This window comes from Apteryx mantelli, chromosome 2 (genome assembly GCF_036417845.1).
Source record: "Apteryx mantelli isolate bAptMan1 chromosome 2, bAptMan1.hap1, whole genome shotgun sequence".
NCBI lineage: Eukaryota > Metazoa > Chordata > Aves > Apterygiformes > Apterygidae > Apteryx > Apteryx mantelli.
The window spans coordinates 51334565-51362224 of record NC_089979.1 but is presented as its reverse complement, the minus strand read 5'-3'; the positions used below and the strand labels follow the sequence as shown (position 1 = coordinate 51362224).

At 39.9% G+C, this 27660-nt stretch overlaps 1 protein-coding gene across 1 annotated transcript in view; it reads left to right on the top strand.

Moving 5' to 3' along the window:
• The window catches only part of LAMA3 (laminin subunit alpha 3), a 130872-nt gene that overhangs the window by 20687 nt on the left and 82525 nt on the right, over positions 1–27660 (top strand). Inside the window, 10 exon segments of the mRNA XM_067290025.1 lie at positions 1522–1639; positions 2275–2393; positions 3963–4133; positions 9606–9703; positions 11721–11836; positions 16716–16834; positions 21450–21540; positions 22624–22755; positions 23910–23972; positions 26579–26722. Of these exon segments, the coding sequence (XP_067146126.1) occupies positions 1522–1639; positions 2275–2393; positions 3963–4133; positions 9606–9703; positions 11721–11836; positions 16716–16834; positions 21450–21540; positions 22624–22755; positions 23910–23972; positions 26579–26722 (1171 nt within the window).

Here is a 27660-nt window from a genome sequence, read left to right as displayed (position 1 = left end):
ACTGCAGTGCTGCCTGGTATGTGTAGATTGGGTCCTGGATAGTAGATGTACACACTACATTAAATGAAAGCACAGTGAAAAAGCTATTTCTTCTGATGAGATGTGAGGTATTGTCATGATAACACGCTCCATGGTGTCCCAGAATTCCTCCCATTTCTCTGTGAGAAAGTTTCACCTTCTTTTGTGAATGCTTTTGACAGAACCATTCTGTCAAAGTTCAGAAGATGAATATGTGAAGATCTAGTCTGCAGGTAGCCATATGATCACTCTGTGCTTGTAGCCACATGATCAGCAAATGCAGTACTGATTAGGGATGAAGATTTCCAGATGTCCATTCTACTTGCTGTTTGCGTCTGGCTCTTGGTGGCCCCAGCTGGTATGAGAGCAGTTGAGTTGGCCCTAGTTGGCAGGTGAATGAGCCAGGCATGGCAACAGCTTTTATTCCCAGTCTGTGGTTGGAGACTTGTACAACTTTGTGATTTGGAGTCTAATAGTCTATGGAAGATATTAGCCTCCAGGGTATGACATTTGTGATGTCTGAACAAAGATAAACTGTACAGATGTATTTGGTGTGAGGACTCTGACAGCAGGTTATTTGACAGAACATTGACTGGTAAATCCCTGCCTCCTCCACCAAAGTAAGAATCTCTTGCAAACAGAAAAATTGAATTTATGTTGTGGAGTAAGAAATTCCAGTGAAGCTGCACTTGATATTGACAATCCCTCAATATCTAATCACTTTTATTGTTACCTCATATCTGTGCCATGGCTGTTTAAATTTTAAATGACCCTTAGAATCAATTAGTATAGCTTCACTTTGTCAGCCTTTCGTGTAGAAGTAATTTTACTGTGCAGATTTTTGTGACCCTAGATTAGCTGATGACCAGATTTTTATATCCCAAGATGCTCCCAATAAGATTTCTTTTCTTAGAAAATCCATTTTTACTCTAGTGCTTGGGAGCTTACTGTGGCTGTGGTCTATCACAATGATACACAATGAATGATTAAAGAGGATGGATACAACTCTTGGCATTGGGAACCTTGAATCTGATTAAGCTTTTTGAGCTGTTTCAGCCAATAAATGAACTACTAGTCATAAGAATCTCTCCTGAGTTATTTGATAAAAACAGAGCTCTGGGGAGACTTGCTTCTGTTACTTGGAAGGTCTTTCAGGTAGCCAATTATCTAGAAACATTCTTGTAGTGAGGGAACAAGTGGCTCAGTTTACTATCAAATGCAAGATGGAGCTATTCTGAAACGTAAGAGATGGCATTTAACATAATTGTATTGTGGCTTTCTTAATGCATTGAAGCATATTGCTAGGTGAGATAGGTTGATGCAGCTGCCTGGAGGCTCCCAGCAGAGAATCTGGCCTCTTATTTTAATGGGAATGAAACTGTAGAAGTTAACCTTCTTAACGTCCACAAAGAAAAGGTGTTCGCTGAAATTAGTTTTACTATTGCAGTGATTTTACAAAATTCAACACGCTCTTGATAATATTTATATATATTTTGTAACCAGCTCTTCCATGTTGCCTACATCCTTATCAAGTTTGCAAATTCTCCTCGCCCAGATCTCTGGATCTTAGAAAGATCAGTGGATTTTGGAAGAAGTTACACTCCCTGGCAATATTTTGCTCGTGAGTATCAACTCTTGTGTCACTGCTCTTTTATAGACAGGTTCTTTAATTATTTGCAGTGTAGCAGGAAAATCAGCCCATGGGCCTCACTGAAGATTTCAACTGTAGTGAAGATAGCTAATGTCAAGTATATTTCTCCTGCCTGTCTTAGTTATCTGCAATAAGTTAGTGACAAGAGTGTGACTGAAAATGAGCATGGTATTTTGACATATTTTGCAAAAATTTTCCATCTGTTGGGTTTTTTTTGTTTTGTTTTTGTTCTTTTAGTATATCAGAACTGCAGTGTTATTCATTGCAGTGGACCCTAAGGTTATTTACAAAAATCAAAATGAGATACAAGCAAGGCACCTTGAAATACATGTAGCTTTTTTGTGATGATAAGGGAAAGATGGTGCAGTACCTTGTCAGGCATCACTTAGGATGAGAAATGAAAAAAAATTAGTTTGTTGTTAGTAATTTCCGTTTTTCTGTACTAATATTTGTTTATTCCTGCACTGAGTGAAGCAATCACTGCTATCATTCAGTTAAGGGGGAGAATTTACTTGAAAGCACATGCGGTATTTCTTTGTTAATTTAAGTTAGAACAATAATGTATATTTTCATATATAAAAATAATTTCAATCTCACTTGACTAGACTCCAAAGCAGATTGTTTGGAACATTTTGGAAAGGAAGCTAATGTGCCTGTGAGGAGGGACGATGATGTCATTTGCACTACAGAGTATTCTCGCATTGTGCCTCTTGAAAACGGAGAGGTAAGTGTTTTTAGAAAACTAATGTGTGATATTGGGAGTAAACAGCATTAGTTTTAGAAGTTTGCTCTTTCAATAAAAACCTAAAACATGAAGTAAATTTTCAGTTATGATTGACTGAAACTACTTTGATAAATCAATAACCAGGCACTTAAGTATGTGGTAAGATTTTTGACAGATGAACTGACTCCTCCCAACTTTCACCGTTCCCTGTGGCGGTGGGGACTTCTCAGAGCCACCTGTGTAGATTTTTTGTTATGATTTATATACCTTACTTTAGACATGTGCATTTGAACCTGCTGACCACATTTTCTGAGTAGTCCCAATGTACATAGTATAACCTATTGTATAAGAATTCCTCATAGGAGTAAATGGTGTAGAAACAGATATCTACCATTCAAGAATAAGTAACTGTAAGGAATACATAAAAAATGATACTTGTTTATAATGTAATACATGTGTTTGGAAAAGTGCTTCTCTGATTTTAGCTGTTGTTCCTTCCTAGGCAGAAGCTTGACTTATGTTATTTGAACAAATGTTAAACTAGTGGCCATACTGATCAATCTTGGTGTCATTCTCTTTTTACTTCTGATGAAATTAGAATCCAGATATGAACTCCTTCAGAGTTCCTCGGAGTTTTGAGGGTTCGGATTTTGAGTTGTAATTTAAAATTAAAGTAGAAATTGTCTACTAACATTTCTGTAAAATTGTCCTAATAATATGTTTTTAAGAATAATTTCTGTAGAAGTACGTTGCTGGTGTCATCCCCTATTGCATGCTGTATCAGTTTTCCTAAAGGAATTGTACTGTGATTAGACATCATCAATCCATTGTTACATGCTTACAGATTATAGGAGTTATTTGGAAGTAGAAATATGTTATCTCGTCAGTTATAAATAAATGAAAGTCCCTTACTTACTTGTGTACATGCATATTGGATTGTTAATTTAACAGATTCATGATTGCTAGACTGCAGACATCAATTTCTTTAAAAAATAAAAAGTACTGCAGCACTTGTTTTGAATGTCAGATAAGCCTGCTTTCATGTGAAGGGATTTTCTGAAGTAACACTGTGTACTTTCTTCCAGAAGACCATTAATATGCTCCCAGGCACTGGACCTGGTAACAATAATATTTTCCGGGAATGTTTGTGCCTTAACCCAAAAATAAATGTGCTTTGGGAAAGAGCCAAAATCTGATGTTTTTACTCAGGCAAAACTCCCATTGACACAATCAGCTTTTAGTGTTGCTATTTGTGACTATTACTATTGTTATTTCCTATTAAAAAGTGTGTATTTTTGTGCATCCTACCACTCTTTTCAAAACATACAGAGGCACTTGGTTTTGGATGTGTAATATAGGTAACAAGAATTCAGCAGGGTTCAAGACTAATGACACTATTTTTATCAATATCCTGGTTTCAGTATGGAAAGTGTAGTTGCTACTGCAGATACACTCAGAAGCAATAGCAAATTTTTGGATTCTTTTAGTAGTCAAACTTTTGGCTCTGTGCCCACTGCTGCTATGTGCAGCTGATACGTTTTAACAAACATATGTCTACTCTTCTGTTAGGTTGTAGTATCCTTAGTAAATGGCCGCCCAGGAGCAAAAAACTTCACTTACTCCCCTAGTCTTGGAGAATTTACAAAAGCGACAAACATCCGCCTTCATTTTCTCAGAACCAATACACTTCTTGGACACTTGATATCAAAAGCTCAACGGGACCCCACTGTAACCCGCAGGGTAAGTACTCTTTTCGCAGGGATAGATTCAACAGTTGTATTCAGCATTTCAGCACAGAATGAACTGAAATTCTTTAGTTTGCAAACTTCAAAACAATCAAAATGCACTGTGACCCACCTTTAAATCTCCATGTTTTCTTCACATCTGCATGTGATGAGAAAGTGATTCGGACAGCACAGAGTTTGAAGAACAAGTAATGATTTTGTAACAGACTGTCTTCTTTCAAGGCTAACAAACCATTTATGAATATTGAAGGGAGTTGGGTGCATCATGGAAACTATAAGGAGCCAAAGTGGAAATTATCTTGCTCCTCAGCTCTGTATAAGATAGTTTAGACCTTGTCAGATTTATTTTACACTGCTCTGTCTTATCTATTAGAAGAAAGATTTTCAGAAATTGTACCTCAGTTTCTGAAGGAACAAAGAATCAAAGGGCATACTGGAAAGGTGCTATCTGACCACAAATCATTTGAGATGCATAGGGTTTTCCTGTGGATTTGGGGCAATTCAAGGGCTTCACAGAATCACAGAATCACTGAGGTTGGAAGGGACCTCTGGAGATCATCTAGTCCAACCCCCCTGCTCAAGCAGGGTCACCTAGAGCACATTGCACAGGATTGCATCCAGGCGCATTTTGAATATCTCCAGAGAAGGAGACTCCACCACCTCTCGGGGCAACCTGTTCCAGTGCTCTGTCACCCTCACAGTGAAAAAGTTTTTCCTCATGTTAAGATGGAAGTGTCTGTGTTTCAGTTTGTGCCCATTGCCTCGCGTCCTGTCGCTCGGCACCACTGAAAAGAGTCTGGTCCCATCCTCTCGACACCCTCCCTTCAGATACTTGTACACATTGATAAGATCTCCTCTCAGCCTTCTCTTCTCCAAGCTAAACAGGCCCAGCTCTCTCAGCCTTTGCTCATAAGAGAGATGCTCCAGTCCCCTAATCATCTTTGTGGCCCTTCGCTGGACTTGCTCCAGTAGTGCCACATCCCTCTTGTACTGGGGAGCCCAGAACTGGACGCAGTACTCCAGATGGGGCCTCACCAGGGCTGAGTAGAGGGGGAGAATCACCTCCCTCGACCTGCTGGCAACACTCTTTCTGATGCAGCCCAGGATACCATTGGCCTTCTTGGCCACAAGGGCACATTGCTGCCTCATACTTAACTTGGTGTCCACCAGCACTCCCAGGTCCTTCTCTGCAGAGCTGCTTTCCAGCAGGTCAACCCCCAACCTGTACTGCTGCATGGGGTTATTCCTCCCCAGGTGCAGGACCCTGCACTTCCCTTTGTTGAATTTCATGAGGTTCCTCTCTGCCCACCTCTCCAGCCTGTCCAAGTCTCTTTGAATGGCAGCACAGCCCTCTGGCGTATCGGCCACTCCTCCCAGTTTTGTATCGTCAGCAAACTTGCTGAGGGTGCACTCTGTCCCTTCATCCAGGTCACTGATGAAGAAGTTGAACAAGACTGGACCCAGGACTGACCCCTGGGGGACACCGCTAGCTACAGGCCTCCAACTAGACTCTGTGCCACTGAGCACAACTCTCTGAGCTCTGCCATTCAGCCAGTTCTCAATCCACCTCACTGTCCACTCATCTAACCCACACTTCCTGAGCTTGTCTATGAGGATGCTATGGGAGACAGTGTCAAAAGCCTTGCTGAAGTCTAGGTAGACAACATCCACTGCTCTCCCCTCATCTACCCAGCCAGTCATTCCATCATAGAAGGCTATCAGATTGGTTAGGCATGATTTCCCCTTGGTGAAGCCATGCTGACTACTCCTGATCACCTTCTTTTCCTCCACATGCGTGAAGATGGCTTCCAGGATGAGCTGCTCCATCACCTTTCCAGGGATGGAGGTGAGGCTGACTGGCCTGTAGTTCCCTGGGTCTTCCTTCTTGCCCTTTTTAAAGACTGGGGTGACATTGGCTTTCTTCCAGTCCTCAGGCACCTCTCCTGTTCTCCATGACCTTTCAAAGATGATGGAGAGTGGCTTAGCAATAATGTCCGCCAGCTCCCTCAGCACTCGTGGGTGCATCCCATCAGGGCCCATGGATTTGTGGGTGTCAAGTTTGCTTAAATGATCTCTAACCCACTCCTCCTCCACCAAGGGAAAGTCTTCCTCTCTCCAGACTTTCTCTCTTGCCTCCAGGGTCTGGGGTTCCTGAGGGCTGGCCTGAGCAGTAAAGACTGAAGCAAAGAAGGCATTCAGTAACTCTGCCTTCTCTGCATCCTTCGTCACCAGGGCACCCACCCCATTCAGCAAAGGGCCCACATTTTCCCTAGTCTTCCTCTTGCTGCTGATGTATTTGAAGAAGCCCTTCTTGTTGTCCTTGACATCTCTAGCCAGATTTAATTCCAAACGGGCCTTAGCCTTCCTCGTCGCATCCCTGCATACTCTGACAACATTCCTGTATTCATCCCAAGTGGCCTGTCCCCCTTTCCACTTTCTGTAGACTTCCTTCTTCTGGTTGAGTTTTGCCAGGAGCTCCTTGCTCATCCATGCAGGTCTCCTACCTCCTTTGCTTGACTTCCTACTCATAGGGATGCACCGCTCTTGAGCCTGGAGGAAGTGATGTTTGAATATTAACCAACTCTCTTGAGCACTCCTTCCTTCCAGGGCCCTCACCCATGGGATTCCTCCAAGTAGGTCCCTGAAGAGGACAAAGTTTGCTCTCCTGAAGTCCAGGGTTGCGATCCTACTTGGTGCCCTGCTGCCTCCTCGCAGGATCCTGAACTCCACCATCTCATGGTCACTGCAGCCAAGGCAGCCCCCAACCTTCACATCTTCCACCAGTCCTTCTTTGTTTGTTAGTACGAGGTCCAGCAGCACACCTCTCCTTGTTGGCTCCTCCACCACCTGTGTCAAGAAGTTGTCACCAATGCTCTGCAGGAACCTCCAGGACTGTTTGTGCCTAGCTGTGTTGTCTTTCCAGCAGATATCGGGGTGGTTGAAGTCCCCCATGAGAACCAGGGCCTGGGATTGTGAGGCTACTTCCAGCTGTCTGTAGAAGGCCTCATCAACTTCCTCATCCTGATCAGGTGGCCTGTAGTAAACACCCACAACAGTGTCACCTCTATTAGCCTGCCCTTTGATCCTTACCCATAAGCTCTCGACTCGCTCTTCATCCACCCCTAGGCACAGCTCAATACATTCCAGTTGCTCTCTCACATAAAGAGCAACTCCACCACCTCGCTTTCCTGGCCTGTCTTTCCTAAAAAGCACGTAGCCATCCATGACAGCACTCCAGTCATGCGAGCTATCCCACCATGTCTCTGTAATGGCAATGAGATCATGGCCCTGCGACCGCACACATATCTCTAGTTCTTCCTGTTTGTTCCCCAAGCTGCGTGCATTGGTGTACAGGCATTTCAGGGAGGTGATCGAGCATGCAGGTTTCCCAGGAGGGATAAAAGAGGGTCCTCCATAGCCACATCCCATTTTGGCTTGAAAGACAAAATCCCCCTCCCATTCAGTGGGAAAATGCAAGGAAATTCAGACCCCTCAAGGGAACACTGCACAGAATTTCATATACTTAGATTGATTCCAGACTTCATATTGTATTGTTATTTTTAACCTGTTAAATTTAAAATGAAGATTCAGTAACAATTGGAGGAAATACTGAGCTGAGGCACTGCACAAATATATGTGGGTTTCTGTATAAAAAATCATGAAACTATTCCAGTTACTTGATAGCACTCCCATTAAATACCTTTATTGTCTTAAGTGCATTTTAAGATGTTGCTTACAGGCAGATGTAAATGGAGTACTTAGGTTACTTGGCCAGCAACATAGCTTTAGTGTAAGGAACTTTCCATGTTATTGTGGCCATGGGATGTAGCATAGATGAATAAAGGGTCCAGCGTTTTATTAAATTGTTAGAAGACACCACAAATTTTCATTGTAGAGACCTTCAAAGTCTAGGAAAAGGTTAATATTCTGAAGGAGAGTCTTTGCATTAAACTTATTATAGAAACAACTGAAAACCAGACCCGTCTGTTCTCCTGTCCAAGTAACTGCCTGGCTTCGCCTGTTAATGGTTTGAGTTCATGACACTCTGAATTATCTAAGATATGTTTTATGTCTAAACTGTGGCAGTTTGGCCTATTACTAGTTTTGGACTATTGCTAATTTGACTTATTACTGACCTGTAACAGTACAATTACTATTAGTAGTACAGCATAGTTCTACAAAGCTGTAACAGACTAGAGACTGGATTGTGAGGACTCTTTTTCTGGAGCAAACACTGTCAAATATGCTGGACAGAGTCACAATGATCATTTCTAGCTATGCTGAAAACACTGAAAGCATAGGTTTTGTTTATAATGTGGAAACAGTAAGCACAATTAGAAATTAACATGTATATTTACATAGAGATAGTTCAGAAGACAAAAAGTAATACAGACTGTATTTCTTAGTCCATATATCCTACCTACTGTTCTTCACCTGCCTCCAGCAAAGTAGCTTTATAGCAGCCAAAGAGAGCTAGTAGGAAAATCTCTCAGTCTTGGAGAAGCATCTCTTCTGTGCCAGCCAGCTCCCCCTACGTACAAAGAGAAGGTGTATAGACCACTGAGAGGCCTATACTGTGAATAGAGAGAGCACAGATGGGGACATAACTGCAAAAATTTTTCTTTGTTCTCCTCATCCTGCAGTGGCATTAAAAATAAATCTGCCCCTTTAACTTTTTTCTGGAGGTACACAGAGATCAAGATTTACAACCAGCTCTCCATGCTGCCTCCTTTCTTGGGTCACTAAGCTGATGCTCTAGGGAGACAGGGAAACAACTTCAGAGCTACCAAAAACTATGCAGAAGTTACTATTGAAATGTCTATACTGGTGATATTTGCATTGAATCAGTGATTAAATTTTTATCTCCTATTGCCCAGATGCCTGCAAGGCATGAGGATGAGATACAAAATATTTCAACTTCAGGTCACAAATTTAAATCCAGTGTGAGTCACGACAGCTTTTGTCTGATTTGGTAATCTCAATCTATTTCTAGTGCTTAGTGATCATGACTGACTGAATGGGGAAACCGCGCTGCCCACACCAGCTTGTCCTGTTTGTTGAACAGACCAAGCTCTCACAAACAATGCTGTGACTGTACTTTATGTCTCCATCCTCAAGCTGGCTTTGAACTAGCTTTGAGCTTGGGTACTGGTAGCTGTATAGCTGCTTGGGAATGGGCAGCTACAGCAGAATGGATGTAGTGTGAGCTGCACAAGCCTGCAGACATGTTCTGTTGCTATCAGGTGCCCCATGTGCCTTGACTTTGATTTGATGGGACTAATACTGAAATGCAGACATCAATAGAGGTTTGGCCATTGGCCGTCTAACTTCGGTGTTTTCTAAAGTCATGCCTTTAAAATTCGGATAAGCAAGATTTAACAATGTAGAAATAACTCTGATGTTGAGGTATCCGTCATCATGCAAGTAAAGGAAAGATCCATATGTGCTTCTTGTGCTTGTTCCATAGTATTACTACAGTATAAAGGACATCAGTATTGGCGGTCGATGTGTTTGCCATGGCCATGCTGAAGTATGTAATGCAAAGAGTGCTGAAAACCAATACCAGTAAGTAAACTGAGCATCCCATTAATTTAATATCAGGCAAAATGATATGTTTTCAAATGACCTCATTTGTTAAAGAATGATGTAGTCTTACAGGGATTTTTCATATTTTAAAAATGAGAATCTATTAATGATTGATATGAAAATAGGTAAACAACTATTGTGCGTGAAATCTAATAATAAAAAGTCTTATACTTGAGATTTTTTTAAATTGAAATAAGAATTTTGCAGAGCGAATAGTTTGTTAAAAACCCTTACTTCTTTTTGGAAAACTTGGATTGATATCACCTCTGAACGGCAGAAATTAGAAGGCCAACTCAAGAACAAAGCTAGTGAACTTCCTGCAGATATAGAGCATTATAAATGAGGTCAGCCAAGATCCAACGGTTGTCGATCATTACTAGAAAAAATAAAAACAGAAACTGAATGAACTATATCCTGTTGTCCTCTCTGGCAACAAGGTGATACTTCCTTTGAGCTGAACTGACTGTTAAAATACTTCGAAGAGAAAAGCATGGCCTTTGGTACAATATTCTTAGTACATACATAAGGAGGACAGCCATGAATTTAATAGAACTCAGACAGGCCGTGTTTTTCTGCTTGAACATTTTGTATGAGCAGAACTTGGGAACACTGACTATTTATTTAGGACCTATGGACATCTGGCTTTAACCAACATTTGGTTAGAACAATAGTTGCAAAAGCAGCCATTCTGCAAGTGTAATAAATCTGGCGTATTTTTACAATTATCCTTAAATGCCTTTAATTGTGTGAGAAGTGTTTTCATTATTGTCACATACATGAGCAATCAAACATCAGATGTAAAAAACGTAATTTCTTTTGGCAATGTGAAGTGATTTGGCAGTAGTGGTATATTCATTTCCCAGAATGAATACATTATGTTATTCTAACTTCAATTACAAATGTCACTTTCTATGAATGAGCTTGAATTAAAATAGGTTGACAACTGGTCATACACTTGACTGAAATCTGTAGGAAAGTTTTCTTTTCCTGTGAAGTTTATGATCTCCATATAGATTTCACAAGGAGTTAGATTACGCTTTGTGGTCCTCTGCTATAGGAAAGTGACAGTGAATAATCAGGCTGTCTAAAACATACTTTAAGAGCCTGGTTTATAACAGCCATTGCTCTTATGCATCATGAAACAAACTTTTGTCAGGATGATTCAATATTTTCAGTTGTTTTTTAAAGAAGAGTAAGTGAGCAGATGCATGCCTTTACCCTTTCCAGATGTCTATTCTAGAGAAAAGTAAGTGAAAAAGACATAAAATCTACCAGAATAGAATGGTTATACTTGACAATTGTTTTGTGCTTGGGTATTAGACTACACAGATAACAGAGCATCCCTGGAAGAGGTCTCTCCAATCTCAAAGTCTCTTTGTTAATCTTGGGATTCAGTTACTATGGATGGTAGTAAGACCTAGCCTGTAATGAGACCCTGCCCTTATGTAGGCTCTTCAGCTAAGTCAAAATAAATTTGAACTACATTTTCTTGATGAATAGTGTGCATTGCTTTAAAAATAAGTGGATGAAGTTACAAACTTGGCCTATTGAGGACACTAATTACTGTAAACAAAGCATAATGGAAAAGTAATGAGGGCATGCATATAAAGGTGATAAATGTTCTGATTTAAAGTAGGACAACAAGCTTGACCTTTGGAATGATGCTAAAATAGGATACAACTTAAATTGTTGTGCATCACCTTGATTCAACATTCTAGGAGAAAGTTTTATAATCCAGTCTATTACATCTAATTATAAATATTATCTACAAGTCATTTGTGCTAATAAGCTCAAAATCATATAATTAAAGTAATCCATTATGAAGAATTTTAGAAAAGTTCTAAAATGTTTTAGAATTATTGTTTGACCTCTTTACATGTGAGCTTATGTCCTGTCCTTTTCATGTTACGTGTAAGTCTTGGACTGCAATAAAAATGGGGGGAGGAAGGGGTGTTAAATCCAACTTCAACAGAATATGAGGTCTTTCCTTCTCTAGGTTTCAGTGTGAATGTCAGCATAATACTTGTGGAGAAACCTGCGATCACTGCTGTCCTGGATATAATCAGAAACAGTGGCAACCTGCAACAGCTGGGAACATGAATATATGTGAACGTGAGTAGCCTAAAAGATGCTAGTTTAAAAGCAACTTTGACAAATGAGTGAGAATTACTGTAGACCACACATATTCATGGAGCATAACTAACACACTGGAGGTTTTAACACCTGTTTTCTTTACTGAAAAAGTTATTTCCATACAGCAGTAAGGATTAAAAGATTCAGTGAGTATTATTTGTTTCACATTTGGTCTCATTAAACAATGATAATAGTCATTCATTTAAAATATTACATAAGAAAGGTGGAAGCCTTCTTGTAGTACACTGAGTCAACATCTTCCCCCAGTCACAGGTGTGTCTGTTAGCAGACTGTGCATCTCATCAGCAGAGCGGAGGTTATAGTTGTCTTGTACAGCTTCAAAATTTGTCCCTCTGTTGCCCAACCTCTTCCTATTCAGAATCTAGAGAGACAGACTGTATAAATAACTAGATTAATTAAATATGTAAACAGGTTCACTCACTGATGTCAAAGGAGGACTCTCCATCTGACTTCTAGATTTTATGTATTGTCAATAGAAGGCGAATGTGTGTGTTCACCTGTGTGGTATGTATTTTTTTGCTACTGATAGAAAAGAGAACTACGTAGTACAATACTGCAAACCTCATTTTGATACAACCAAGCTCACTTAGAAAATGGTGAAGTATTGTTGATAAGGTACAACTCACTCAGTCTTTGCTGTATTTTGTTGGAAAGAGAATCTTAGTTATTCATTGTTCTTGTGGTTGTACTTATTATATCTTTAATATGGTAAAGGAACCTAGTTCAAAAATCTGTCTTATAAACTAGGTATTTTAGAAGAAAATCTGTGTTTTGGAAACTAAGCATACTTACATGTTTAAGGAGCCAGTGTAAAATGTCATCTCTCCAAGAGAGTCTTGAATTTATGATCTAATTACTCAGACATATGGGTCTGAAAGTCCTTACAGCAGTAGAGTGCTGCATTGGCATTGATACATGCTTCCTGTAAATTGATGCAGGCTCTTCTGCCTTACTTGCCTTGAGCTCTTAAGCAGGTTCCTTTGACTCTGAACTTCCTGTCTCTGGAGCACTGTAGTGGCAGATTGTTTAAGGCTGGCACTACTCACATGTGTTTGTTGGAGCTTCACTCCATTCTCGTGCTGACGGTCACCCCTCTCTGACCTGATGTAAATGGGCACAAAAGCGTTTCTGATGAGGAGTCCAAGGAAGTGCATACATGCTCTCCTTTCTGTGCTCATAGTTAATAGTTTAGAGTGCCTTAGCCCCACAGACTGAATATTCAAACTGGAGAAGCCCACTGTCCTTTCCCCTGTCTTCCCAGTGTTTCCTTCTTTTACGAAAGAAAATGTAACATAGGGTTAAACTGACAACATGGATCCTCTTTAGATGGGAGGATACATACTGCCACACAGGTGTTTTGTATCCTTCTAGCCAGAAAACAGTGACTGTGGTACAGATGGTGTTTGCTGTCTTTGTGCATCTCTTATTCTGAGCAAATGTGTTGGCAGCCTGCTGCTTTCCTTTGTGTCAGGCCTAATTTAATTTCCTTTTCCTGGTCTACCTTTCCTGAGAGTAACATAGCCAGTGGGTACAAACTGTTAATGGGGGAATCTTATTTGAAAGCCAAATAGATGTACCTATATAACTGGTTTGAGGAATAAACCTTGTGGTATTGTTTTAATCAGAATTGCAGCACTAAGACTGAGGGTTGGGAAAAAAAACAGATGATTAAAACATTTTGTGAGGGTGACAGAGCACTGGAACAGGTTGCCCAGAGAGGTTGTGGAGTCTCCTTCTCTGGAGATATTCAAAACCCGCCTGGACGTGATCCTCTGCAACGTGCTCTAGGTGACCCTGCCTGAGCAGGGGGGGTTGGACTTAGATGGTCTCCAGAGATCCCTTCCAACCTCAACCATTCTGTGATTCTGTGATTCTGTGATTTGATAGGGGGTAGGCATGCTGGGACTCAACTTCTGAAAAATATTTGAAACCCCATTTGAATTCCTTTCTTTGAAAGGAAAATATTTTCTGCCAGGAAGAGATAGACAAAGAGCATAAATAATGTCATGCTTTTAAAATAATCAGTTTATAAACAATCATCTACAAGATACTGAGTCAAAATAACTTAGTTTCTAACTACCTCTGAAATAATACCCTTTTTAGTATAGATTGCTCCTAGTGGTTTTAGGTGATTTGTTGAGAGTATTTGCCAGGTGCAGACCTCTTTCCCTGGAAGCCGGTAGTGAAGGAATTAGAGCAACCTTATTAAGCTTCCCAGAAGCCTGAGATTCCTTGAGAGAAACTATTTGAAAGAGATTGATGAGAGATAGTAGGGATGTACCCAAATTTTTGCTATGAGTTTCCTAGTACTATATGGGTCAGCAAATGACTCAAAGTTTTAAGAAAGTGCTTTGTGAGACTGAAGGAGTTTTTATTCACCTGCGCGAAAAAAATGCCATTATTTTGATCAAAGCAAATAATTCCCTGTCACTGTTAAAAGACATACTTGTGAGCTGTATCTCTCAGAGCATTTGGCCACAGAGACAAGAAGCTTTTATTTAGACAGCGTAGAGAAAGGGAAATGTTCACTTCTATGAACAGATCCTCATTTTGTCCATCAGGTGGGCTGATGACAAACAAAAACCTCCAATTTTCGTTCCACTCTACCCCCCCTCCAATCTTTTTTTTTGTTTTCTCTTTGTGCCTTTTCTGACTTAGTGTCTTGAATCAGCATCCTTTCTGTGTAATGTTTTATTTTCTTGAAGAATTATATGAGTTAAACAAACAAACAAACAAACAAAAAGATCCACATAGGCTATCACAACCCAGCCAGGTAACCCAGTCTTGTCTCTGGGTCCTCTCAGCAGGTCAAAGGATGTGATGATAGGCTACAACTTTCCTCATCCAGGTTGTTGACAGTTTCTAGGAAACGGTTTCCTTGTCCAAAGCTGTTCAGATGTAAAGACCTAGCGGAGATACAAAGAATGATCCAGTGTCCCTTCTTTTGTCTATTTGGTCACATAGCAAGGCATGGAGAATTAGTTTTGCCTAAGTTATGCTCCCAATTGTGCCAGGTATTTTGTGTAGAATTTGGAAGGATACACTTCCCTCATCATGAAAAAAATAGGGCCAGGGACCTTAACTTTTGTTTTGAGGTGCTCAGGAACTCAGTGCCTTTCAGAGTATCCCCTGGTCCAGATGAAGGGAGGATTTTCTCAAGCATGAAACAAACTTCAGGAATTTTCTAGGAAGGTTTTCCTGGAATACTGGAGCATTTGTAATGAAAAACACACCTAGTATTCAGATGCTTGTGGAAGCCTTTTTTGCTTTCTGTGTTCTTTTAGAGAGTTTCCTGTTGTTCCTCTCCAGTGAGGAAAGGAGATCAGATCTAAGAAAAGGGAGCTAGAAAGAGCTTATGGCAAAACCACAGGCCTGCCTTTCATTTATTCTGCCTGTATATTGGTATAGTTAGTCCATATTCAGAATTATATTGCAGTTCTGGAAGATTTCAGTGAACACGGGCAGAGCTTTACTTTGCTGAATGGAGTGAAGATCAGAGATTAGTTTTAGCTAATATCCTGCTTGATGAGCAGATTAGGAGATACACTAACTGGCCTACAGGAAATTAGATAAATGCTTTTCTGGGTCAATCCATCACCCTTTACTCAAACTGTATTTGGAGGAACTATTCTAAGTGCAGAGCTATTTTTCAGATTAATTCTCTTTTGCAAATAAGGCATGAACATTTGGCTGGTCCTGGGATTTATATTGTTACAGCCCTTCTGCCAAAGGTAAAACAGCAAAGGCTTTTCTGGCTTTAGGTCTCACATCTTGAGAGTGAACTCAGCTGATGTGCATACAAGGTCAATCAATAGATGTACTTCAGATGCTTTCAATAGGTGAATCTCCTAGGTCAGGGCATCTGTGAGGCTAATGTGCCTGCAAGCAAGGCCTCACAGGCATCTCTTTTTCAATCTATATTGAAGACTGCAATATTAATGTTAGTTAGAAGAAATTGAAAGTATAGCAGAACATATCATTTAAAGATGGTTTCAGAGTGTCTGTGAGTTCAATTGCTACCTCTATTTGGCTTAATAGAAGAGAAAAATAAACAAAGGAAATGAGCTAACCACAAACCACACAAAGTAAAATTTTTCACAGCTGAGACTGTAAACAGCCATAAACTAGGAAAATGAGTTATTTCAGTCACCTAAATCTGTCCCCTTCTAGAGTATTTTATTATTATTATTATTATTATTATTATTGTTTTTGTTTATATTCTTTATATAAACCTGCTTTTTTTTTGAGTCCATAATTCTCGGGCAGTAGAGTGAACTCTTTCTTAAAAACTCTCCATTCAGAAAACAGCAGCTGGGTAAACATATAGTTAGGTTTGTTGGTATCTTTGTGCTTAGGGCTGAGTATGTGAGTTCCCTGTTGTAGGTCTTTTTGTTCAAATATGTATAGCTTATCTATAATTGTTTATTTTAAATAAAGAATTAGTGCACACAGATTCAGCTTAGATGTGTCTTTGGACATGAAAAAATAGAATAAGCATTTGAACATGATTTTGATAGTTTTTAAAAACCAGTTGAGACCATTCTTTTGGAGCTTCCTAGTTCTGCATTTACCCATAAATATATAATATTGAGATGGTACAACTGTTGCCTCCTCTGACAAACCCAGCAGCATATGTTTTTGTTATGTCTAGATGATCTTATCTTGTTCTAGGTGTGAGAGATCATTTGCTGATAGGTAAATATGTGTATCTGAGCATACTTGAACACACATGAGTGCATGTATCTATATAAATACTCAAAGCTTCTTTTTCACTTCTGCTACGTTACTGAGTTCCGCTGTTATAATGGAAGCTGACTTGAGATAATTACTTTTTCAGCCTGCAATTGTCATGGACATGCCACTGATTGCTACTATGATGCTGATGTTGATCAGCATCAAGAAAGCTTAAACATCAATGGGCATTACAAAGGTGGAGGAGTCTGCATTAACTGCCAGGTAAAAAGGTGGTTTTGGTCAGTTTAACTTAATGACATTTGGAGAAATGGATACTGGAGTATGACTGTGCCTGCACTAGAAGTAAATGTGTTTAGGTACTTTAGTCCCATGTGATTCAAATAAAGCCACACCATTTAACAATTAAATAACTGAAGAAAATCTGTTTCCTGTTACTCTGGTCTTTGTCATTTCCTTGCTTAACAAAGGAGAAATAAAATTTCCCAAATAAAATACCAACTCAGACCAACTGGTTCCTTATGGAAGCAAACACAGAGGGCCTCTCCTTCACTAGCAGGAGTAAAGGAGGGCATGGGCTATAACAAGAAGGAAGCTTATTGCTATTGAAAAAGCATAGTTCACAGAATAAATTTAGGTTGAAGGGACCTCTGGAAGTCATCTAGTCTAACCCTCCACTCAGAGCAGGCTATCTACAAAGTTATATCAGATTGCACAGGGACTTGTCCAGTTGAGTTCTGAATATTTCCAAGGATGGAGATTACAATCTCTTGGTAACTTGTTCCAGCACTTAATCACTCCAGTGGTAAAGAGATTTTTGCTACTGTTCAATAGGAATTTCCCCAATTGCAACTTGTGGTAGTTGGCTTTTGTCCTTTTACTGTGCATGTCTTAGAAAAGTCTGGCCCTGTTGTCTCTGTACTCCCCTCTTAGGTAATGGAAAACTGTAATTAGACAACTTACCCCTCCTTAAGCTTCTCTTCTCCAAGCTAACCAAAGCCATTCCCTCAGTTTCTCTTTACATGTCATGTGCTCCAGGCCCCTAACCATCTTCGAGGCTACACTGGATTCAGTCAACACATGTAAACTTGGAGACTTTACACTGTTTGTGTCATTACTGAATATTATGTTATTGTGAAGAGAAAGAATGTCTCTCATCCTAAGTAACTTTTACACTACTCTGACTAATTACTATTAGGAAAGATCAGACTAGGCTCTGAGCAACTTGATCTAACCTCAGAGTTAGCTCTGCTTTGAGCACAGTTGGACCATCTGGTCCTCCTGAAGCCCCTTCCAACCTAAATTATTCATTGATTCAATGATCTCAGGGTCTCTAAATACAGCCAGACTTATTTGGAAGCATGTCTTCCTTTTGTTGTCAACTCAGTCTTCTGAAGAATGATGAGAAGCTGCTGAGCAGAATGTAGATCAGAGGGAAAATTAGCATCAAGTGTATATTCCTATGAAACCTACACATGATGACTTATATATTACCATACTATGCATTTAAAAATATAATTCTATTTAAGCAACAAAATAGGAAATGTTCTGTAAAACTATATAGCGTGTTTCCCATTTATTGCCATAATATAATCGGATATTGTCCAAATGGCTGTCAGAAGAAAGTAGAATTATTTTTGCTAACATGAGTGGAAGAAATGTTCTTTGTCTTTCAATTGACATTTCTATGCATAACTTTGTTCACCCAGTCTGGTAAGATATATCATGGTGGTGCTTCCTGTTAGCTCTTTATTAATGAAAGAACATTTTTCTTAAATTGCTTTCGGGATATAAAAGAGCAAGATTAATCTAAATCTATGAGTCCTGGTTGTATAACTGATGTTGGATGTTTGTAATCTAATTTTGAGGAAATTACATTGGATTAAATGAGTTTACCATAAATCTAATTATAGTATTTTCTTCATAGAAAAAACACATGGATTTTAGTTTACTTTTTTTGTTTGTGTCATGGAAGAAAGTGTTAGGAATGGATGCCTGAATGACAAATTAATAGGAGTAGAAGTGTTGCACACAAGTACAGGTTTTGTTTCTTTAGAGTCTGATAACATTGCCCCATATATTCTGTTCTGCATGTGTCAGATAGTAATAGTGTTAAGTATTGTACTTTCCATGTTCTCTCTTACTTTAATCCTTCCACAACTTTGGAAGGGAACAGAATCATAGTACCATTGAATAATTTAGGTTGGATGGGAGCTCCGGAAATCATCTAGTCCAACCCCCTACTCAGAGCAGGTCTAGTAAGTCAGGTTAGTGAGGGACTTCTCCAGTTGTGGCTTGAACATCTCCAAGGATGGAGATTCCACAACCACTCTGGGAAACTTGTTTTGTTATGTGACTTACCTTCATAGTAAAAAATTGTTTTCTAATATCTAATCGGAGTTTTCCATGTTCCAGCTTGTGTCTGTTGCTCCTTGTCCTATTGCTGTGCAACTCTGAGAAGAGTCTGGCTCCATCCTTTATGTATTCTCCAATCAGGTAGTTGTAGATAGCAATAAGGTCTCCCTTTCGCCTTCTCTTCTCAATGCTGAACAGACCCAGTTTGCTCAGCCTCCTCTTTAATGTCACATATTCCAGTCTGACCATCTTGGTGGCCAATATCTGTCTAGTAATGGAGATCCCCAAACTGGATACGGTACTCCAAATGCAGTCTGACAAGTGTCAAAGAGAGGGAAGAGTCACTTCCCTCAACCTGCTGGCTACACTCTTACTAATATAATCCAGGAGGCTGTTGTGCTTCTTTCTTGCAAGGGCATGCTGCTGCTTCATGTTAAACTTGTTAAACCCATCAGGATTCCTAGGTCCTTTTCTGCAAAGTTGCTTCCTAGGCAATCGGCCCCCAGCCTGTATTCTTGCATGAGGTTATTCCATCCCACATGTAAGGCTTGGCATTTGCTTTTTTTGAACTTTCTGAGTTTACTATGAAACCATTTCTTGAGCTTGTCCAGGTCCCTCTGAATAGCATCCTTACCATCCAGGACATTGACCTCTCCCCTGGTTTGGTGTCATCCGCAAACTTGCTGAGAGTGCGCTCTGTCCTGATATCCGGGTCATTAAGGAAGACACAGAACAGTATTGGTCCCAGTATTGATCCCTGAAGCATGCCACTAGCTACTGGCCACCAGGTGGACTTTGCACCACTGATCACAACTCTTTGAGCCTGACAGTCCGGCCATTTTTCCACCCACCTTATCATCAGCTTATCCAGCCCATATCTCACCAATGTGGTGATAAGAAGACTGTGTCAAAGGAGACTCTGTCAAAGGCCTGGTTCTGGATTACCTGTGCCCAGCTGCATTGCCCTTCCAGCAGATGTTGGAGTGGTTAAAGACATCCATGAGTACCAAGGCCTGTGATTGTGAAACTTTCTCTGACTGCCTAAAGAAGGCCTCATCTACTTTCTCTTCTTGATCAGGTGGTTTGTAGCAGATACCTACTACATCATCTGTGCTAGTCTGTCCTCTGATCTTATGCACAAGTTCTCCACTGGGTCATCACTTGCCCCAGCCCCAGGTGGCCCCAGGCACTCTCAGCAGGCCCAGACCTGGAGAGTGGCATCCGCCTCCTGGAGCTCTATCTGAGCCAAGGGCATTAGCACCCGTAGCTGTTAGAGACTGTGCCCTACAGTGTATGGAGACCATCACTGCACAATATCCAAGTAGCCCCACACAGTCTTGAGTAGAAATGCTGGGCCCCTCTGCACCCCTGCTATGCTAAGCACTGCAACAACTACTGTGTCTCTATCTGCTGCACGATGTGAGTGTGACCCTCCCTAATCAGGAGTCAGCCTTTCCCAGCAGGAGCTTGGATCTGAAGGTAACAGAAGAAACTCCCCGCAGAGCTGGAAGCATAGCCTGAAACAGCGGCATGGACTGAGACCAACTGCAAACATGAGCCCCAGCAGCATCCCAGGTGCCCTGCACACAAACTGCCCCACCACCAGCCCCATTAACTGCCGAGTCCCTGTTCGCAGCCCCCTGAATTGCAGCACTCCCTAAGAGCAACTAAACAGCAAATGGAAACTAGGGGCAGGCGCTTCCTTCTCTGGCTGCTCTGGGACAAGGCTTCCCCCCGGCTCTGCTGGGTCTCCTCTTGTGACTACAAGCCCGCCAGAATGCCTCCCAAGCAAGATTTACTCAACTTGTGAACATCATCACCATTGCATGCTCCTGCCTCCCTCAAGCAAGAGAAAGCTTTGCAGCGAGAGAGATTTATTGTCAAAATACACTCAGGACTTTGTTCTGCGATGGCAGGTTTATATATTTTTGTTGTAGTTCAAATTACTTACACTATTTTTTCTGTGTGCCTAAAACACATTTGCAGAAATGTATGTTTTTCTAATGGAAGATCTGTTTTGTGCTTTTTACTTCATTTCCTGTAGACTGATCAGGTTTTGATTTCATTTGATGTTACTGAACTTAGATATAGAGTATTTTAAAAAGTAATGTAGGCCATGAGAAAAATTCACAATGCAGTTGCCTGGATTATGTCCTCATTGTGATGAGAATGCAGTATGAAAGACAGAAACATCTGATGGTAGTGTATAGAAGATTTTTTCCCTTGATTTAAATTAATATTTTGTTAAAATAGGTCTTTTTTATAATGTTTTAAAGTTAAAATCCAGCTTTTTAATTTGAGAATACTGTAATTCAGAAAGCTTTAGAGAATACAGGTAGTTAAAAACCACCGACTGACAAATGCTGTCTTTGTTGCAGTCATATGCTATTTTTTTCTGTGCTGAAGTGATGTATAGGATGCTTAGTGATGTATAGGAATAGCATAAAGGATGTTACTGTTTCTTAATTCTCCATCTAAGTTCCTTTTTTCACCTCATATTCTCCTTTTGTTTTATTTTGCACAGCATAACACAGCTGGTGTTAACTGTGAGAAATGTGCAAAAGGTTACTATCGTCCTTATGGTGTTCCAGTGAGAGCTCATGATGGCTGTATACGTAAGTCCTTCTTTATGCAGTATCTTCTCATAGTGGTAAGGTGTTGGGGTTTTTTTGTGTTTTTTTTTTTCCTATAATCAGGGCATGGGATGTGTCTTTCAGGGAGGAAATATTAAAAGTGCCCCAAAGATGTGGGAGAGTAACTGCAAATGACTTTCTATGTTGCTTTAGACCTTTTTAATGATATTCTTCTCAACATTTGTATCATATGAGCCATAAGCTTCAGAGCAGCAGCAGGGCAATAGGAGGAAGTAAGCCAGAAAAGGTTGCTGAGGAGATAGGATCACACAGACGTGGGGCCCAGCTGCCCACCCCACAGTGAACTGGTATGACCTCTTAGAAGCCACTCTCATCTCCCACCCTCATGACCCTGTTCCTCTTAGCTCTTGATGTACATGTAAGATACCTTTTGATTCTTGGTCACTTGAAAATTTTATTCTATAGCTCAGGTCATGAGGGCTACTCCTACTTTATGCAGTGGTGAAGCTAGTGTCTATAATAAATAAAGCAATAGGATGATTATTAATACAACATTTAAGAAAGAAGAACTGAATATAGGTATGAGATAAAGGTTGAATTATAAACAGGGGGAAGGAATTTTGTGACAGGTAGGAGAAGGCTGCAGACTGTGTATTGAAATGCATGGGAAGTCAACAGAGCAGGAATGCTGCAGTGATGTTGTTGAATTTTCTATGTAAGGGAGGGTGGACAGAATCTGGTGCTTAGCCCAGACCGTGGAGAGAGATGAGAAGAAGCCACAGAAAGGGCAGTTGCTGCAGTGCTGTGGAGTAATAAAGTGCAAATTTCTGAATTATGAAAAATAAACACTGTAAGAAAATAATATAGGTCTTACTCCTAAGGTATCACAAATACTCCTATGGTATCACTCCTAAGGAATATCACAAAGATTAATTGCTGGTATAGAGTACCTGGAAAATGTGAAATAGCATGCAAATGTTAATTCTTTAAATAATGAGACATTCACAACTGCAAATGAAACACTATTATAGTGCCACTGTGCACTGCTACAGAAGGCAAATTAATTCTTTTCTATAAAGTGCCTAATTGTTGATACTTACTTAGCCTGCAGTTGTAACTTGGAGCTTGCAGAGGGCTGTGAGGAAGGGTCTGGCCGCTGTTACTGTAAGCAGAATTTCCAGGGAGAAAGCTGTGAGCAATGTGCAGATGGATTCTATGTTTTTCCGTTTTGTATCCGTAAGTATATAAATAAAAATGTATCTTTTCAATTATTTTTAGCATGCATTAAGGAATTAACCATTTTCACTACACTTGACTTGGATGAAACATCTGTCATTTTGGATTCTGATGTTTACACATTCTGGTAAATCAGTTGTCATAATACTAAAGAGAGTCTGGTTTGTTTTACAAAGTGGCAGTTAACCTGAAAATCAAATAGATTTGGTTGCATTCTCAGACTTCTGAGTTCATTTAAGACACCTTGGGAGAAGTTAGAGCCTGTCTCTCAATACATCATGAATTCCAGTCCTAAAGCCCTGGACAAATCTTTTAAATATGTCTCAGTGTCTTCAGGCATAACTCACTTGAGCTGGAAAGTGGAACATAGCTGTAGCAAGAGAGAGGGGAGAAAATGGTTATGTGTTCTCCTTGAGGTCTTCTAGGGTAACCCCCCATAAACCGAGTTTGTGGACTTCTAGAGGATTCTAACTCTGAAATAGTGCCTGTGCAACATTGGAAAGAGCCTCCTGGGAGAGCATTAGACTCTCAGACACACTCTCTGTTTTTGCTGGACTGCTGGTAGTTGCTGATATGTGGTTGAAGGAGGGGTTACAGTTTGTTTTGGATTTGTCAAGAAAATGGTTGAAGGAAAGATGTTTGTAAATCCAAAGAAAATAAACACATTGCAAAAATGATGTGACACAAATGCTGACTGCTTCCATTTATTCAAAATGGTATTGGAACAGTATCTAATGCTATGGATTATTTAAAAATGAGATTGTTACTTTTAAATAAGGATATTAAAATGAAGTATTGGGAATTCAGAAAAACTAATGCTTTTCTCATGAACAAATTAAATATACAATAATTGAGAAGAAAATATAATACCAGGGTTGTGGGAGCAGGGAATCAACCTGGTAGCATTTCCAAATGATGTTTGGCCTTTCATACTGTTCTTTGAGAAGGGATGTTTGGTCTTAAATTGGAGATCAAAAGTAAAAAGTTTCTTCTGCTGCTCCTAACTAAAACAAAACTAAACTGAAGTTGGTTACTAGAGTCATATGATTGTCATTCTTTTTGTATTGACAACAGACAACTTCATGGCATGATCTTTAGAGAAATAAATTTATTGTCTGTTTCAAGTATACTTTGTTGCTTCTTTTGTTCTAAAGGTATTCCTGTTTATCCTTTTACTTCTCCAAATCCAAGAGATGCTATGGCTGGTGACATAATAGGCAAGTTCTTTTTCTTTTTTTTCCCTCTTTCACTGTTTTTCCTTGTTTCGCTGTTCTTCACTGTTTCAGTGCTGCTTGCTCTTTCATGCAAATTTATGTTGTAATTTTGCCAGTATTGATATTTATCTTTTAGAGAGGCTTTGGTCTTACCAGAAGTTTATCATATAGTCATGTTAATATTAAACAATTTAGTGGGCTGGTTCCAGAAAGAATCATGGATCAAAACAGGTTTGGCCAGCCTCTGGCAAACATCTGCAGAAGAAGCTGACCATCTTGTTTGTTGCTCTTATGAACAAATCCATCAAGACTTTCTGACGTGTACAACTTGTCATCTGCTTCACAGTGTAAATCTCTTTCTTAAGGCTAACTGCCCTCTGTTTCTGGACTGTCCTCTTACACCTGGGAAGTTGTACATTGCCGTTGGCAATGTATTACTTTGATTTCTAAAAGAGCTACATATTTATTATTTAGCCCACTGCAAAGCTGTCTGAAATCCGTAAAGATTCCTTCAGTGGGTTTACGTTTTAAGTATATATTATTATACTGCAGAACTGAGCCAGCATCACAGCTAGAACTTAATTAAATACATAATTGTAATGCAATTTGGGACTAATAGATTTAAAAAAGTAGCAACCTTTGTTAGATACTAAAATTGACATTATTCCGCTTTATATCTATTAGCTTTCATGGAACTGGAGTTTATGCTGGCGTTTGGAAAAGTATTTTCTTCTGTTAATGGAGCAGACACTTAAATATAAGCAGACAGTGCTAATCCATTTATGCATTTACAAGTCCTAATTGTTTTCTTGAAGCTGTCTGCAGTTGCCATTACATCCCCAAAAGCCTTATTCTCTTGTAGCCAATTGTCTTCTTCTTTGTATAGCATCAAAAATAATTGCCCTGGCAGGCCTCTGTGTATGCTCTGTTGTATAACCTCTTCGCTCACATGTTTGCAAATCAAACCATATTGAATGTGTTCAAACTTTTGACACTGAAACGTGAAAAGAGATATGAAAGCTTAAGAAAGCATGCAAAAACAAGCTGTGAAAGACAGAAAAAAAACAGTTGAAAACACAGGCAGTGGGATCACTCCTAACTGCCACTGTTCGCAGCTTGTTCTGTCAAAATAAGCTGCCATTGGTTTAAATTTAAACAAATGTGGTGTGCTGCAAACTGTGGTGGAAGATGAGCAGCCTAACCTACTCCTGTTTGGAGTTCTGATCTTTAGAAGAGAGGTAGATCTGCAACGTTTTGGCTGCCACAGCTAAACTTGACCTCTCTGGTCTTGCCCTGTTGAAATCAATAGAAGATTTATTCACAGAATCACAGAATGGTTGATGTTGGAAGGGATCTCTGGAGATCATCTAGTCCAACCCCCCTGCTCAAGCAGGGTCACCTAGAGCACGTTGCACAGGGTTGCGTCCAGGCGGGTTTTGAATATCTCCAGAGAAGGAGACTCCACAACCTCTCTGGGCAACCTGTTCCAGTGCTCTGTCACCCTCACAGTGAAGTATTCAATAGTTGCAATATCAATACGAAGCCTTTTAACTAATCAGTTCCATTAAAATGAAGAGAGGCTGTAATATATGTTCAGCTGGGGGTTGATTCTAGGATAGATGATGTTTTTGGAAGCTTCAGTGTTTGTATCTGTCATACTAACTTCAGAACAAGTCCTGCATATTTCCTTGAACCTTTGAAGTAAACACAGCAAAGTCAGACATCCTTGGCTGCTAGAGAGAGAGGAACCGAAAGGGGGAACCAGGAATATCAAAATGGAACAGAAAGACAATGCTTAAATAGCATCTGTTTTATATTTCTGTCAGTCATCCTGGGTGGGACGGTGGAGCTGAGTGGAATCTTTCCACCCTTCAGCTTCTGTGGTCTCATAAAATTCAAGTGATCAGCTGCAACTCTTCGACTTCTACCTGTGGCAGCTGGGATCTCCAGATGGGCTCCCATTCATGTACCTATAAAGCTTAGGCTTGTGTAACTTCCAGCATCGTATCAGTAACAGAGTGTATCTTATCTGTGTTAGAGCCGTTAGCTTAAAATAGTGATAACTCCATGAAAAGAACCCATCCAGCTAGTTGTTATAGTCTGCCAATGTGCTTTGTATCTATCACATGCTGATTCCTGCACTGCCCAGCTTGCTGGCTTGTAGAACCAATATACGTGAGCAGATTTTACCTTGTGCATCATTTATCAAACTGCTTTACTAGTAAGCTTCTTGTTAGCCATTAGACCCAGCCTAGCTTTGTGGATGCTTTTGGTCTGAGGTTAAATTTTTAAGTTATTAAGTACTTCTCTCATGTGATTTTCCATTTTAAGATAAATTACTGTTCCTTAAATGTGTTTTGCAAGGGACCAAACTAAATTTCAAAACTATAAATTATAGCATTGCAATAAGAACTTTATTATCAATGATTGAGAAGGCAATTACATTGTAAGTGTCTATTTGAGGATATTTATTTTTGCTGGTAAAACTATGGCTTTGTCTGAATTCCTCATAGATTGCTTTGCATTCAAAGGTAGCTTTTTGGCAAATTCTGTTTTAGATAATACCGGTTTAGATATGTATCTGTCAGGATAATTATCTATTATTTTTCCCTGTGCAGAATGCAACTGTGATGCTCGTGGCTCAGTGGCCAATACATGTGGTCCTAGAGGTCAGTGTCTGTGCCATAGTAACTATGCTGGACTTAGGTGCGACCAGTGTGCTCCAGGTTATTACAGCTATCCCAGCTGCTTGCGTGAGTAATAGCCTTTCCTCCCTTTACTGGCTTTTCTCTCTCACTTCTGTTACACAGAAAAGATTCATTTGATTCCCTCAAACATATTTCTGTCTAAAACTACATATGTAACTATGAAAGTTTCATTCCATTCAGTGCTGGCAACAATAACACTGAAGACCCAGCCAATGGCCAGTATTCCTAACAAGTTCACCATGGCCATCATCTCTGTTCCTATTATCTGTGCTAGCTGGATTAATAGGAGTGTGAGAATGTTTGGCCTTGGTGTAGCTGTATCTTCCTTTTAATATAGGAAATCTGAAGTTGAGTGTAGGCATTGGGCATGCACCTTTATGAGTTCTGGCTCATTCAACTTAGAGAGCATAAGCTTCATTTCAGCTAGTTTGGACTTCTACTATTTCACACACTATTGTGTAAGTTTTTAAAGTGCATTCATAGGTGCTCTTTACACCAACCTTAAATCCTAGTCTAGAAGGGCTTGACTCTGAAAAACTTCCATCACATCAACAATTTTTACTGTCCAAGTGGATCAACTGATCAGACCTAGAATATATATATAAGTTTTTCACATCAAGCAGAGTAAAACCTGCAGGTCCTGTGATAAAAATCAGCAAGCTACTTGATCATCATAAACAGGGATGTTCTTTCCTAAAAATCAAAAGATTGTTAGTGCTAAAGAAGCAACATGTCCTCAAAATTTGGCTACTGCTGATCACCACAGCCATAACGAAAAATAATCTAACAAGTTTGTTCTCCCTCTTTAGGAGATTGTCTAAAATAATTGTCATTAACCATTTCAAGTTTAGATTCTACCTGAGCAAAGATTAGCCTCCTTTGTTATAGTAGTATCGTTCATTTTTGTGGCATTATTCTTATTTACTCTGTGCGTGTAAATCATTAGAAAGCTGAGGCCTTACATAAGAATCTGAAACAAGAAG